Here is a 13,624-nt window from a genome sequence, read left to right as displayed (position 1 = left end):
ATGTAGTGAGTTTTTAAAAGAAAACCCACAATAACAAAGAGATGAGGGACGTCAATTGGATTCAATATCTGATGTCACGTCGCCCAGCAACGGCGGCCATCGGGTTCTAAACAAACAAAAAATCGTACTTTTTATTCTTTATGCTGGTTTAAACTTTTTCATATGTCTTGTATCAGAATGTTAAAAGGGCAAAACATGATCAGATTTATAATGTTTTTCCCCTCTGAATACACTTTTATGCTCGTCGGAGAAATATTTCATAAGGGCGTCCGCCATTGTTCCGATAGTTTAGAACCAGTTACTGAGTTACTATGCGTCATTACGAGGGAAGTGACGTCACGACTGTTGAAGCCTATTTCGTATTTTCGATATAGATAGTATGCGCTTGGCTAAGGAGCTCACAACATTGCCATCCGGAAGTATAGCAGATCAACACACAAAACTTTGCGTGACCATGATCGTTTATAGTCAGGTTAATACAGTTTAGTGAGAATTACTCATAAACGCGGATGGCAAAAAATAATAACACAGACCTGAGTGACGTCATCTTAATTCTATCTATAGTCTGATTGGTATAAAGTAGTGAGGATTGATCTTTAAAGTAAACACTATAACACTTTCTATATAGTTCGAATATGAGGTCACTCATGTCTTTGTTATTGTTTTTTGCCATTCGCGTTTATGAGTAATGCTACTGAACTGTTTTAACCCGACTATAAACGTTCATGGATACACTAGTTTTGTGTGTTGGTCCGTTATACTTCCGGTGGTAATTTTTATGAGCTTCTTAGCCAAGCGCATACTATCTATAGATAGTTCGAAGATGACGTCACTCAGGCCTTTGTTATTGTTTTTGCCATCCGCGTTTGTGAGTTGTTCTCACTAAACTGTATTAACCAGACTATAAAAGTTCATGGTTACACAGAGTTTGTGTGTTGGTCCGTTCTACTTCCGGATGGCAATGTTGTGAACTCCTTGGCCAAGCGCATTCTATCTATATATGACAAGCTATTGCCATGGATACATCTTTTAATATTATGTAAAGGTATGAGTCCCGGGTTATCAATCAACATGCAGTGATAAAACGTTTGAAAATCATTCACGTCACCCATCGTATATTTTGATTAAAATAGTGAATTCAACATTTTAATGTTTATATTTCTAAAAATGTCCAATGTAAGTAACTCGAAGACCCGTTCATAGCCACGTTTAGTCATTGCTTATCACCTCAAGCAAACAGCCCGCAGATCATGAGAATCACTCTCACAATTTAAACACATGCGATTGAAAACAAAATGCATGGTTTCGTCATGTGTTGCGCATGTCAAAGTATTGTATTAAAATTAAACCGTGGCCTTCGTAAAGTTGTGGCCTGATACTGACCAAAAAATAACGTCAAAACGCCAGTCTTTTGCCACAAAAGAAAACAAATCGTGAGTTGTATTCAATAGTTCAACCAATGAAATGACTTGTTTCCATGAGCTCTACTAACGACAACTCACTGGGCGGTGCAAAAACCAAATAATGACGTCAAACTGCCAGTTCTTTTGGATTTCAGTATCAGGCTATACGATTAAACACTCACTCGCTGTGAAAGTGACAGATTTTTCTGTTTGGCATGTACCAAAGGTAGCTATGGCAAATTAAATGTGTACGCGGTATCGTGTCCGATCCAGAAACTCAAAAAACTCGCACTCTCTCTCTCTCTCCCTCTCTCTCTCTCTCTCTCCCTCTCTCTCTCTCTCTCCCCCCCCCCCTCTCTCTCTCTCTCTCTCTCTCTCTCTCTCTCTCTCGTTGCTCATCGATTTGTATATTGATGGTTCGAACCCTCTGATTGGGTGGCGAGGAGTTCAGATAAACTAGCAACAAGAGGAGCCTTCAATCAACTCATTGTTAGAGATTGTAAGAGGAGCATCCACAACACTAAGTTTGGGTTGATAAACAAATTGAAAACAATCGATTTCAAGCCAAAATTGATCGTTGATGTAAAGAACATACTTCGTTTTTTACTTGAAAAACTTATTATTATGTTCTTAAAGTCAATTATAAAAGAAAATGTGTCTTTCTTGGGTACTTAAATAACAGAAGATGTGGTTATGCCCTCGCTTGACCGGGTTATTACTGTCACTTTTTCATCGTACTTACTGATTTGTTTAAAGTCGACATGAATGTTAACAGCGATGTCTCTGTCGGAGGACAAAATTGTTTATATGTCCTAACGTGTGCCATGTCTCACCCTGTAGGGAATGAGATTAGCGGAAGAGTAGCGTCCCTTGATTGGACGTCACCGGGGGAGAAGTTATTTGTGAACAAACCAACTACAAGCCAAGCGCTCCAAATACAAAATTTATTATTCATATTTCTGTACAAAAAGCATATCATATCAAAGTTATGCATTTTTGTACAGAAATATGAATAATAAATTTTGTATTCGGAGCGCTTGGCTTGTAGTTGGTTTGTTTACAAATAACTTCTCCACCGGTGACTTCCAACCAAGGGACGCTACTCTTCCGCTAATCTCATTCCCTATGTATAATTTAGTGTTACTACTAAACACTAGACTACGCTTGACCTAATCCGCTTCAATCATTGTGGAATAAAGGACCTGTATAAGCGTCCACCGTATGCTTATGTCCTGGCCATCTTCTTGGTAGCCTCCCATGTGGGGTCAACCATCTTCAGTTCGTCGGACAATGAACTCCTCCATATCCGTTTCCCACGCCTATTTGACTAAGTATGAAGATGGTCTTGACAACAATAACGGAATGCAAGCAAGAAGAAGTCTTTTCTGGATTGTCATCATTTGAAAACAATTAGCATCTACATTTTTTTCGAGCTTTAAGCAGATGAATTTGCATCAACGTTATTACAGTGCGGCGTTGCGTATAGCAATCGCCTTTTGACCTGCAGATCCCAGGATCGACTTCTGCTCTGGACATCCGAAAGTTGACTTGACTTACCTATGCCTCTTGGCTCCTGGCGAAGCATAGGACCTTAACCCTCTCCTTACCGGCCATTTTCCGGATTTCCCCCAAAATTTCACCCCCAACCTCAAACACAAAATCTGATGGTTCTTGCTATTTCAACACAGTGTTAATATACTTTAACTATAGCAAACATTTCTATTCAAACATTATGATTACAAAATAAATTAGAATGACAAAAATGGTGACTGCATCGCAACAAATGTGACGATTGTCTTATGGATGGTAAGGATGGGGTTTGCAGCACTCTTCCATCTTCTTCTGTCCTAGGTACATACCTTTGCCTCACTCCAGGTAAGATTGGAGACGCACAAATCTTGGTGAAGGCTTCTCCTCCACGTCTGTTTTGGATGACCCCGTATACTCTTGCCCTGTGGGTTCCATTAGAGAGCCTGCTTGGTTACATGAATATTTATTTATATCCGAACGTTGAGTCCTTAGAAAATTCTATTTATTTACATTCTCTACAGACGTAGGTGCTAAAAGAGCACTTGGTCTTTAATAGTCTCTGTAGAAAACAAAATAGTAATAGGCCTCCGATTTGCCTCGTAAATGATTAGTGTTGTTCACTTGGAATTCTTCTTTGAGCGCATTTTGTGAATGATGACCTTTTAACTGCTGAAGTTTATTTTATTCTTATTTTTCTCCATTCTTTCCTTCGTTCTTTCTTCAATTTTCCTTACCCCTCTCTCTCTCTCTCTCTCTCTCTCTCTCTCTCTCTCTCTCTCTCTCTCTCTCTCTCTCTCTTTATCACACACACACACACTCTCTCTCTCTTTCTCTTTCTCTCTCTCACACAGACACTCTCCCTCTCTCTCTCTCTCTTTCTCTCTCTCTTCCTCTCTCTCTCTCTCTCTCTCTCTCCCTCTCTCTCTCACTCTCTCTCTTTCTTTCTTTCTTTATTTCTCCCTAGCTTTCTCTCTCTAAATATATCTATCTATCTATCTATCTATCGCTCTCTCTCACACACACAATCTCTCTCTCTCTCTCTCTCTCTCTCTCTCTCTCTCTCGCTCTCTACATCTACACATCTATATACAAATAGAGGTGATAGGTGTAAACTTGTGATGAGCGTGAGATCTCTTAAAAATTAATCTTGTGTACGGACCGACCTCTCCTGAAGGTGCTCAAATGACGCTACATGGAGTCCCAAGTCAAGAGCAGCACTAAACATGCAATACATGGCACGACCGTCTAAGGCACTATTCAAAATATAGTTTTAATAGAGGCAACACTTTCACCGACCAGGTACTCATCTTATACCTGAGTTAAGTGAGAGACTGTGTGGAGTTAGGCTTTTCAGGGTACCCAAGTCGTAATCACTTTCGAGTACGATAAATTATAGAAATGTAATTTAAAAGATTGATACAACTACTGTGATTAAGCAATATCATGAAGCATCAAGTTTATTTCCAATGGATAAACAAACTCCTTTCACCTTCACTCCCTAAAAATTGCGTATTCAAGAAACAATATTGGAGAAGTTTAAGAAAATTGTACTTAAAATATTTTATTTATAGCTCTTTTTATCAAAAGTTGAGCACTGTTATTTCATTGCTTTTGTGTGTGTGTGTGTGTGTGTGTGTGTGTGTGTGTGTGCATGTATGTGTGTGTGTGGGGGGGGATGTGTTTATGTACATATACAAACATAGCATAGTAATCCATGAGTGTCTTTTATTACGATTTTAATTTCACGACCCATTTTAAAACATGTGTTGATGCGAGTTTTAACGAGCAACAATAGAAAGTTTAATATAATTATAAAAATGATTCTGAAACATACAGAATTAAAACAACTTGTTTAATTTGTTGCATCATCTTCAATTCTTCTATCTAGGCTTGAAATCCCATCATCGTCAGAGTAAGTGAGATTATCAGGACAGTGTAGGGAAACGTATAACTTGAAGGAACGCTACTCGGATAACCTGTAATTGAAAACAAAATGATATGTTGTAAAAAAATCGTAATATCTGGTACAGTATTCAGATGTTAGAACACACGACACGCGACAGTGAAGCATTTATAAACCCAATAAATAGAGTTGCGTTCTGTTTTCCAATTCTTTTATCTAAACTTGAAATCCCATCATGGTACCTTTTATCGCCAGAGTAAGTGAGATTATTAGGACAGTGTAGGGAAACGTATATCTTGAAGCACCGGTTTTGAGATAACCTGTAATTGAAAACTAAAAAGCACTAATGTTAAAGCAGTCCTGCTCTATGGGTCAGAGACTTGGCGAACAACCTTGACCACATCAGCCGAGATACAAACTTTTGTCAATCGCTGTCTTCGACAAATACTCAGATTGAAATGGTTTGACAAAGTGCCAAATGCTGACCTTTGGACAAGAACAAACCAAGAACAAATGGATGTCCAGGTCAGACGCAGAAAGTGACGTCGGGTTGGCCATACCCTGCGGAAAGAGCCCAGCAATATAACCAAGCAGGCTCTCGAATGGAACCCATAGGGCAAGAGGAAAAGGGATCGTCCAAAACAGACGTGGAGGAGCGTCTCAAATCTTACTGGAGTGAGACAAAGGTCTGTGTCAAGGACAGAAGAAGATACGAGTGCTGTTGAGGTCCTATGCTCCACCAGGAGCCAAGAGGCATAAGTCAAGTCAAAGTAATCGAAACAAAATAATATCTTGTAAAAAAAAAATCACAATGTCAGCTACCGAATTCAGATGTTAGAACACGCGAAATACGACACTGAAGCAGTTAAAAACCCAACAAAAAGAGCTGAGATTTGTTTTCCTTCTGTAGAAAATGGTATGGGATGCCTGAAGCCTGTGATCGTGAAAATACTAACGAAAGAGTGAAAATGGAGAGGCTTCGAGTAGGAACGATACAGACAATGGACGTTTCGTCAGCACGCAATACACAATTTAACGTAGGAAACAAATACAATAAAATAAAATGCAAAACAGATTGAGTACAGACGATACAAGCTATTTTGCATTTTATTTTATTTTGTTTGTTTCCCAGTTTTTGACCGCTTGATCAATAGAAGCAACACAGAAAACTATGTGTAAACTTAAACGTTTATAAAATATGATCGCGAAAACCGTGTGATAAACTAATCACCCATTTGCTGGTATAAAAACAATAACAATGATCAGAAAGAGGTCTATTTCATTCACGTTATTGTTTATAAACAAACAACCATGCTTGTCCGAGCACGTGTGAAGGTGAGTCACAAATTCTATGTTTTGATTGGTCAAAAATCTAATGGTTAAAAGGCTTGAACAGCATCATGTCACTTCCCTCGTAATGACGCATAGTAACTTAGTAACTGGTTCTAAACTGTCGGAACAATGGCGGACGCCCTTATGAAATACTTCTCTGACGAGTATAAAAGTGTATCCAGATGAGAAATACATTATAAATCTGATCATGTTTTGACTTTTATACATTCTGATCACATGACATGTGAAAATGTTCTAGCCAGCATGAAGAATAAAACAGTACAGATTTTCTTTGTTAAGAACCAAGCTGCTCGTTGCTGACATTAGATTATTGAATCCCATTGTGTCCTGTTATCAGATCTACTAAAATCTGTTCACGTTGTCCATCACCATTCTGGTTAAACCGATTAAATAGATGTTGATAATGAACCATACCCAAATCACCAAATGCATATAATGAGGGTTGAAATAAATTTAAATTGAGATTTAATATAGCGCAATATCCACTAAACATGCTCAAAGCGCTTTACAATGGGTCCTTGGCCAACAGCAACGCCTGTTAAGCGATATTACATTTTTTCGGACAAAGACACCGCTGTAGACGGCCATGTTGTCATGTTACACCTGAGCACGGTGAGAGAATGTGAGTAAAGTGCCTTCTCCAAGGACTCAACTATGTGCTGAGCGGGGATCGAACCCAGGACCTTCCGATCCGAAAACGAATGTCATACCACTAGACCACATAGCCTCATAAATAAACATGAATATTCATTTGGTTCCTAAATCCCCGGGGAGTGTGTATGTATAACCAGCCCTTCGAAGTACGAATAATGGATAAGTTACTTTAAGGTACCATAAGTATACAGATAGAACAAAGATGGCGTCACTCTGGTCTTTGTTATTGTTTTTTTTTTTTTTTTTTTTGCCATCCACGTTTATTAGTAATTCGTATAAGGTTACACATAATTTTGTGTTAGTCCGTTATTGATATAATGAATTTGAAGTCCCTCGAGTCTAACGGACTAACACACAAAATTTTGTGTAACCTTATATGTATTACTCATAAACGTGGATGGCAAAAACAATAACAAAGACCAGAGTGACCTCACCTTTGTTCTAGAGTGTATACTTTTGCCACCTTTAAGTAACTTATTCATTCTTCGTAGTTCGAATGACTGGTTATACATACACACTCCCGAGCATTTAGGAACCAAATGAAGAGAGGGTTTTATGTCATGACTTTTCTTCCCTATAGATAGTTCGAGGATGACGTCAATCATGTCTTTGTTATTGATTTTTGCCATCCGCGTTTATGGTACTTCTCACTAAACTGTATTAACCAGACTATAAACCTTCAAGGTTACACACAGTTTTGTGTGTTGGCCAGTTTTACTCCCGGATGGCAATGTTGTGAACTTCTTAGCCAAGTGCAAACTATCTATCGATAGTATGAACTTGGTTAAGAAGCTCCCAACATTGCCATCCGGGCGTATAAGGGACCAACACACAAAGCTATGTGTAAGCATGAACTTTTATAGTCTGGTTAAAATACAGTTTAGTGAGAATTTCTCATAAATGCGGATGGCAAAAAGCAATAACAAACACCTGAGTGAGGTCAATTTCATTCTATCTATAGTTGTGCCACCTTTATGTAACCTATTCATTATTCGTACTTCTAAGGACTGGTTAGATACACACTCTCAAGGATTTAGGAACCAAAGAGTAGAGGGTTTAATGTCATGACTTTTCTTCCCAATAGGGAATGGGATTAGCGGAAGAGCAGGGTCCCTTGATTGGACGTCACCGGCGAAGAAGATATTAGAGAGAGAACGTCATTATGGTTCGCGCATGCGTCTCTGGTCCTCGCTTCCTGTGAAACCGCGCGGTTAGTTAAATAGTCTTTAAGTTGACGTTCTCTCTGTAAGGTGACGTCCAATCAAAAGACGCTACTCTTCCACTAATCTCATTCCCTATTAACTCCTAGAGAATTTTTGCTTTTTCTCAAAATGTATTAAAATTGAGCATGTACATAGTTTTATTCAACCACCGTTAACTTGTAAAAACTAGAAACATTAGCTTTGATACTACGCGTATAATTTGTCTCATAAAAATGTAAGAAATAGGCATGTGGTAAAAGTAACCCAGGTTAACTACGGATATAGGGAATGAGATAAGCGGAAGAGTAGCGTCCCTTGATTGGACATCACGGCGGAAAAGTTATTAGAGAGAGAACGTCATGCTGGTTGTGCGCATTCGTCTCTCGTCCTCGCTTCCGGTGAATACGACTTGAGACACTTCACCGAAAGCGAGGTCGAGAGAGACGCATGCGCAAAACCAAATTGGCGTTCTCTCTGTAAGGTAACGTCCAATCAAGGGACGCTACTCTTCCGCTAATCTCATTCCCGATAGATAGAATGCGCTTGGCCAAGGAGTTCACAACATTGCCATCGGGAAGTATAACGGACCAACACGCAAACTCTGTGTAACCATGAACTTTTACAGTCTGGTTAATACAGTTTAGTGAGAAGAACTCACAAACGCGGATGGCAAAAACAATAACAAAGGCCTAAGTGACGTCATCTTCGAACTATCTATAGTCGGTATTAGGGTTAAGTGAGTTAACATGAATATATATCAAGCTTACCCCCGTCTCCAACACCAGGGGATTTCACAATGTGAATGTCCACGAGGTTGTGTGATTCTACCTCTTTGCCGTATTGTGTCAAAATAACACACGAGTATCGGCCAGCTTCAGAGATTTTTAGGTCGTACAGCTGGGAGGGAATAATATAATGATAATGATAAAAGTAAGGATAATAGTAAAATTAATGATTTTATTAATAACAATGATGATGTTGATGATGATGATGATGATAATGATGATGATGATGATGATGATGATGATGATGATGATGATGATGATGATGACGAGGATGACGACAACGATGATGATGATGGTGATGAGGATGGTAGTGATAATAATAATAATAATAATAATAATAATAATAATAATAATAATAATAATAATAATAATAATAATAATAATAATAATAATAATAATAATAATAATAATAATAATAATTTCAATAATACTAATAATAATAGTATAATAATAATTAATAATAATAATAATAATAATAATAATAATAATAATAATAATAATAATAATAATATAAAATAATTAATAATAATTTAAATATTATTATTATTACTATTATTATTATTATTATTATTATTATTATTATTATTATTATTATATTATTATTATTATTATTATTATATATTATTATTATTATTATTATTATTATTACTATTATTATTATTATTATTATTATTATTAATGATATTATTAGAGGATTTAGGTTTAAACACAGTGACAAATCTATTGAATAAGATATATGACAGTGGTAAAATTACAGATGATTTATTAAAGTCAGCGTTTATAACACTTCCAAAGTCACCAGGGGCCACGGAATGCGAGTTACACCAAACGATTAGTCTTATGAGTCACTTTACGAAAATTCTCTTAAGAGTACTAATGAACAGAATGAGGAAAAGTATAAAACCAGAGATATCAAGAACTCAATTTGGATTTGTCCCCGACAAAGGTACAAGAAATGCTATTTTCACCTTATCAACGTTGATGGAAAGATGTATTGAAGTCCAGAAAGACTTATTTATTTGCTTTATTGATTACTCAAAGGCATTTGATAAAGTTTGACATTGTGAGCTGTCTAATATCCTTGAAGGACTAGATATAGACGGAAAAGATCTTAGAATTATTAGAAACTTATATTGGAAACAAAGTGCAGCCGTCAGGATTGAAGGAGAATTAAGTAAATATATACAAATTAAACGGGGTGTTAGACAAGGGTGTGTTTTGTCACCAGAACTTTTCAATATCTACAGCGAAACAATTATTAAAACTTTAGGAGATAGTCCAGGCATTAAGATCAATGGTTAGAATACCAATGATATAAGATATGCAGATGACACAGCACTAATTTCAGACTCAAAAAAAATTTACAAATACTCATCAATAAAGTAGTCACAGAGAGTGAACGTATTGGGTTATACTTAAATGTAAAAAAGACAGATGCTTGGTTGTATCAAGGAGAGAAAGAAATCCAACATGCAACTTAATAAGCAATGGAGAAACTAAAAAACAAGTTCAGGCATTTAAATATCTTGGATGCATAATGACTTCAGATGGCAAAAGTAGCACAGAAATAAAGCGAAGAATTGCAATAGCTAAAGATAGTTTTAATAAGATGAGTCTAATTTTTACAAACCACAATATCTCAATGACAACAAAACATAGGGTTTTGAAGGGCTATGTATGGTCAGTATTATTACATGGCTACAAAAGCTGGACATACAGAAGACATTAAAAAGAAACTGGAGGCATCAGAAATGTGGTTTCTTAGAAGGATGTTAAGAATCTCATGGACAGAGAAGAAAACTAATGAAGATGTATTAGAGCCAGCTGAAACTAAAAGGTTATTAATTCGTACAATAAGAAAAAGACAAATGCAATTTCTAGGGCACCTAAATCGACTTAAATGTATTGAACATCTTGCTCTCACAGGAAAGATAGAAGGTAAAAAGAGTAAAGGTAGCCCAAGAAAAACATATTTGAATAGTTTCAACAGCTGGGTGACAAAAGAAAGAGAAGAATAATATTAGTTTTCTGAGGTTGTCTGATCAGAGAGATGAATGGCGTATCATGATCACCGATGTCTGGCACAGACTTGGTACTTTAATAATAATAATAATAATAATAATAAAAATAATAATAATAATAATAATAATAATAATAATAATAATAATAATAATAATAATAATAATAATAATAATAATAATAATAATAATAATAATAATAATATTATTATTATTATTATTATTATTATTATTATTATTATTATTATTATTATTATTATTATTATTATTATTATTATTATTAATGATAATAATATTCTTATTATTATCATCATCATCATCATCTATAAATCTGTACAAAAGAACAGTATAGAGCCAATCACTTACATAGAACTCATTGCCTTCTTGTTGATTGACATAACGGCCATCCTGCTTCAAACCAAATTTAAATTTGGACTCATCCCCGTAACCGTTTGTCTGGCAGGTAAAATGAATCCCTGCTCCTTCGTAGTAATATTCCTTGGGTTGGTTCAGAACTAGAGTAGGGCTACGGATGTTCATGGCTGAGGATGTGGGTGTTCGGTACCATGGGGTGGAAGGGCTACGGATGTTCATGGCTGAGGATGTGGGTGTTCGATACCGTGGGGTGGTAGTCCTATAGGTCTGGGCTGCTTGCGTGGAATAGAGCGGGGGGTGGGGGGGGGGTAATGTCAATTTTGTTTTCAGTTTAATAAGAAGGAACAAAAGTGTTATATCATAAATTGGTTAATATTTCCCATTGGGCGTGTTAACCCTTTCCTTACCATCCATAGGAAAATCGTCATATTCGTTACGATACAACCAACTATTTTCACTTTCTGATTCCTTTGAACATCACAATATTTAAAGGAAATGTGTTTATTATACATAGCTATAAAAATTTGATGCTGTTTTGTAGATCTCATTTTGCTGAACACTTTTATGTATACACCGTCTAAAATCTACTTCTTGCTTTTCTATTTGAGTAAGAAAAATCTAATTTTGTGCTGGGTGGGTGTGAAGCTTTGTAGGTAAGTTGACAAATTGCTGGTAAGGAGAGAGTTAAACCAGTCTTTCGGAGGACTGGATACATACCTTGTGTGATTGATCTTTTGGTTTAACTCATTCAACCCTAACACCGACTATATCCGTAGTTAACTCATTCAACCCTGACACCGACTATATCCGTAGTTAACTCATTCAACCCTAACACCGACTATATCCGTAGTTAACTCATTCAACCCTAACACCGACTATATCCGTTGTTTACCCAGGTTACTTTTACCCCATGCCTATTTATTACATTTTTTTTCTTAGACAAATTATAGGCGTAGTATCAAAGTTAATGTTTTTAGTTTTTGCATGTTAATAGTAGTTGAATAAAAATATCTATGTCCATAGTCATTTTTAATACATTTGTTTTCCAATTTTGAAAAGTAGCAGAAGTCTCTAGGATTGAGTGAGTTAAGAGGGATGAGACATTTTGTTATAGTCTAAATATATTCTGGACGTTAATAAAAAATCAAATCTGTCTATCCATCCTGCTACTAAAATAGTTATGCCATCATATGATTCAATATAAAACCTATGTATTTAGTATTTATCATCAATCCTCCTAAGGACTGGTTACATACACACTTCCAAAGAGTTTGGATTCGGAAGAGTAGAAAGTGTGACGTCACGATTCTCTGCCCTATTCCATTTTTTACAGGCTTTGTGCTCAAGGCGGTATGACACTTGGATTGTCACCTGTGGGTCTTTGGTTTGATCTCCATTGTAGACGGTGCAAGGTTGACTCCACTGTAAAGGCTTATTAAACCTCTCCTCACTAACCATGGAAAAATCACCACATTCATTACGATAAAAAAATAATAGTATATATCCACTAAACTAGCTCAAAGCGCTTTACAAGGGGTCCCTTGCTAACAGTAACACTTTGCATGCAAGACGAGACATGACGCCAGTAAGGCGATATTACATTTTATTTGTTTGACAGAGACAACGATGTTATGGCAGATATTCATTTTACACCTGAAAACGGTGAGAGAATGTGAATAAAAAGCTTTTATTATAATAATAATAATAATAATAATATAATAATAATAATAATAATAATAATAATAATAATTATTATTATTATTATTATTATTATTATTATATTATTATTATATTATTATTATTATTATTATTATTATTATTATTATTATTATTATTATTATTGTTGTTTGTTGTTTTATTATTATTATTATTATTATTATTATTATTATTATTATTATATTATTATTTATTATTATTATTATTATTATTATTATTATTATTATTATTATTATTATTATTATTATTATTATTATTATTATTATTATTATTATTATTCATCATCATCATCATCATTATTATTATTATTATTATTATTATTATTATTATTATTATTATTATTATTATTATTATTATTATTATTATTATTATTATTATTATTATCATTATTATTAATTATTATCATTATTATTATTATCATTATTATTATTATCATTATTATTATTATCATTATTATTATTATTATTATTATTATCATTATTATTATTATCATTATTATTTATTATATTATTATTATTATATCATTATTATTATTATCATTATTATTATTAATTATTATTATTATCATTATTTATTATTATTATTATTATTATTATTATTATTATTATTATATTATTATTATTATATTATTATTATTTATTATTATTATCATTATTATTATTATATTATTATTATTATATTATTA

At 34.7% G+C, this 13,624-nt stretch overlaps 1 protein-coding gene across 2 annotated transcripts in view; it reads right to left on the bottom strand.

Moving 5' to 3' along the window:
* Positions 1–4,364: 4,364 nt before the first annotated feature.
* The window catches only part of LOC144956593 (uncharacterized), an 11,065-nt gene continuing 1,805 nt past the window's right edge, over positions 4,365–13,624 (bottom strand). Inside the window, exons 2-4 of one of the 2 annotated variants that reach the window (XM_078887192.1) lie at positions 11,215–11,495; positions 8,813–8,942; positions 4,365–4,909 (exon numbers count right to left, since the gene is read on the bottom strand). In XM_078887192.1, the coding sequence (XP_078743318.1) occupies positions 4,818–4,909; positions 8,813–8,942; positions 11,215–11,495 (503 nt within the window). In that variant the 3' untranslated portion in view covers positions 4,365–4,817. Of the gene's footprint in view, positions 4,910–5,078; positions 5,144–8,812; positions 8,943–11,214; positions 11,496–13,624 lie in introns of those variants that run through there. The other variant, XR_013641977.1, reaches the window with a different exon arrangement.

This window comes from Berghia stephanieae, chromosome 11 (genome assembly GCF_034508935.2).
Source record: "Berghia stephanieae isolate SIO BIC M18660-M18661 chromosome 11, UCSD_Bste_1.3, whole genome shotgun sequence".
In the NCBI taxonomy this organism is placed as follows: domain Eukaryota; kingdom Metazoa; phylum Mollusca; class Gastropoda; order Nudibranchia; family Aeolidiidae; genus Berghia; species Berghia stephanieae.
Note: the sequence above shows the minus strand (reverse complement) of the source record. Positions and strands in the feature narration are given on the sequence as shown.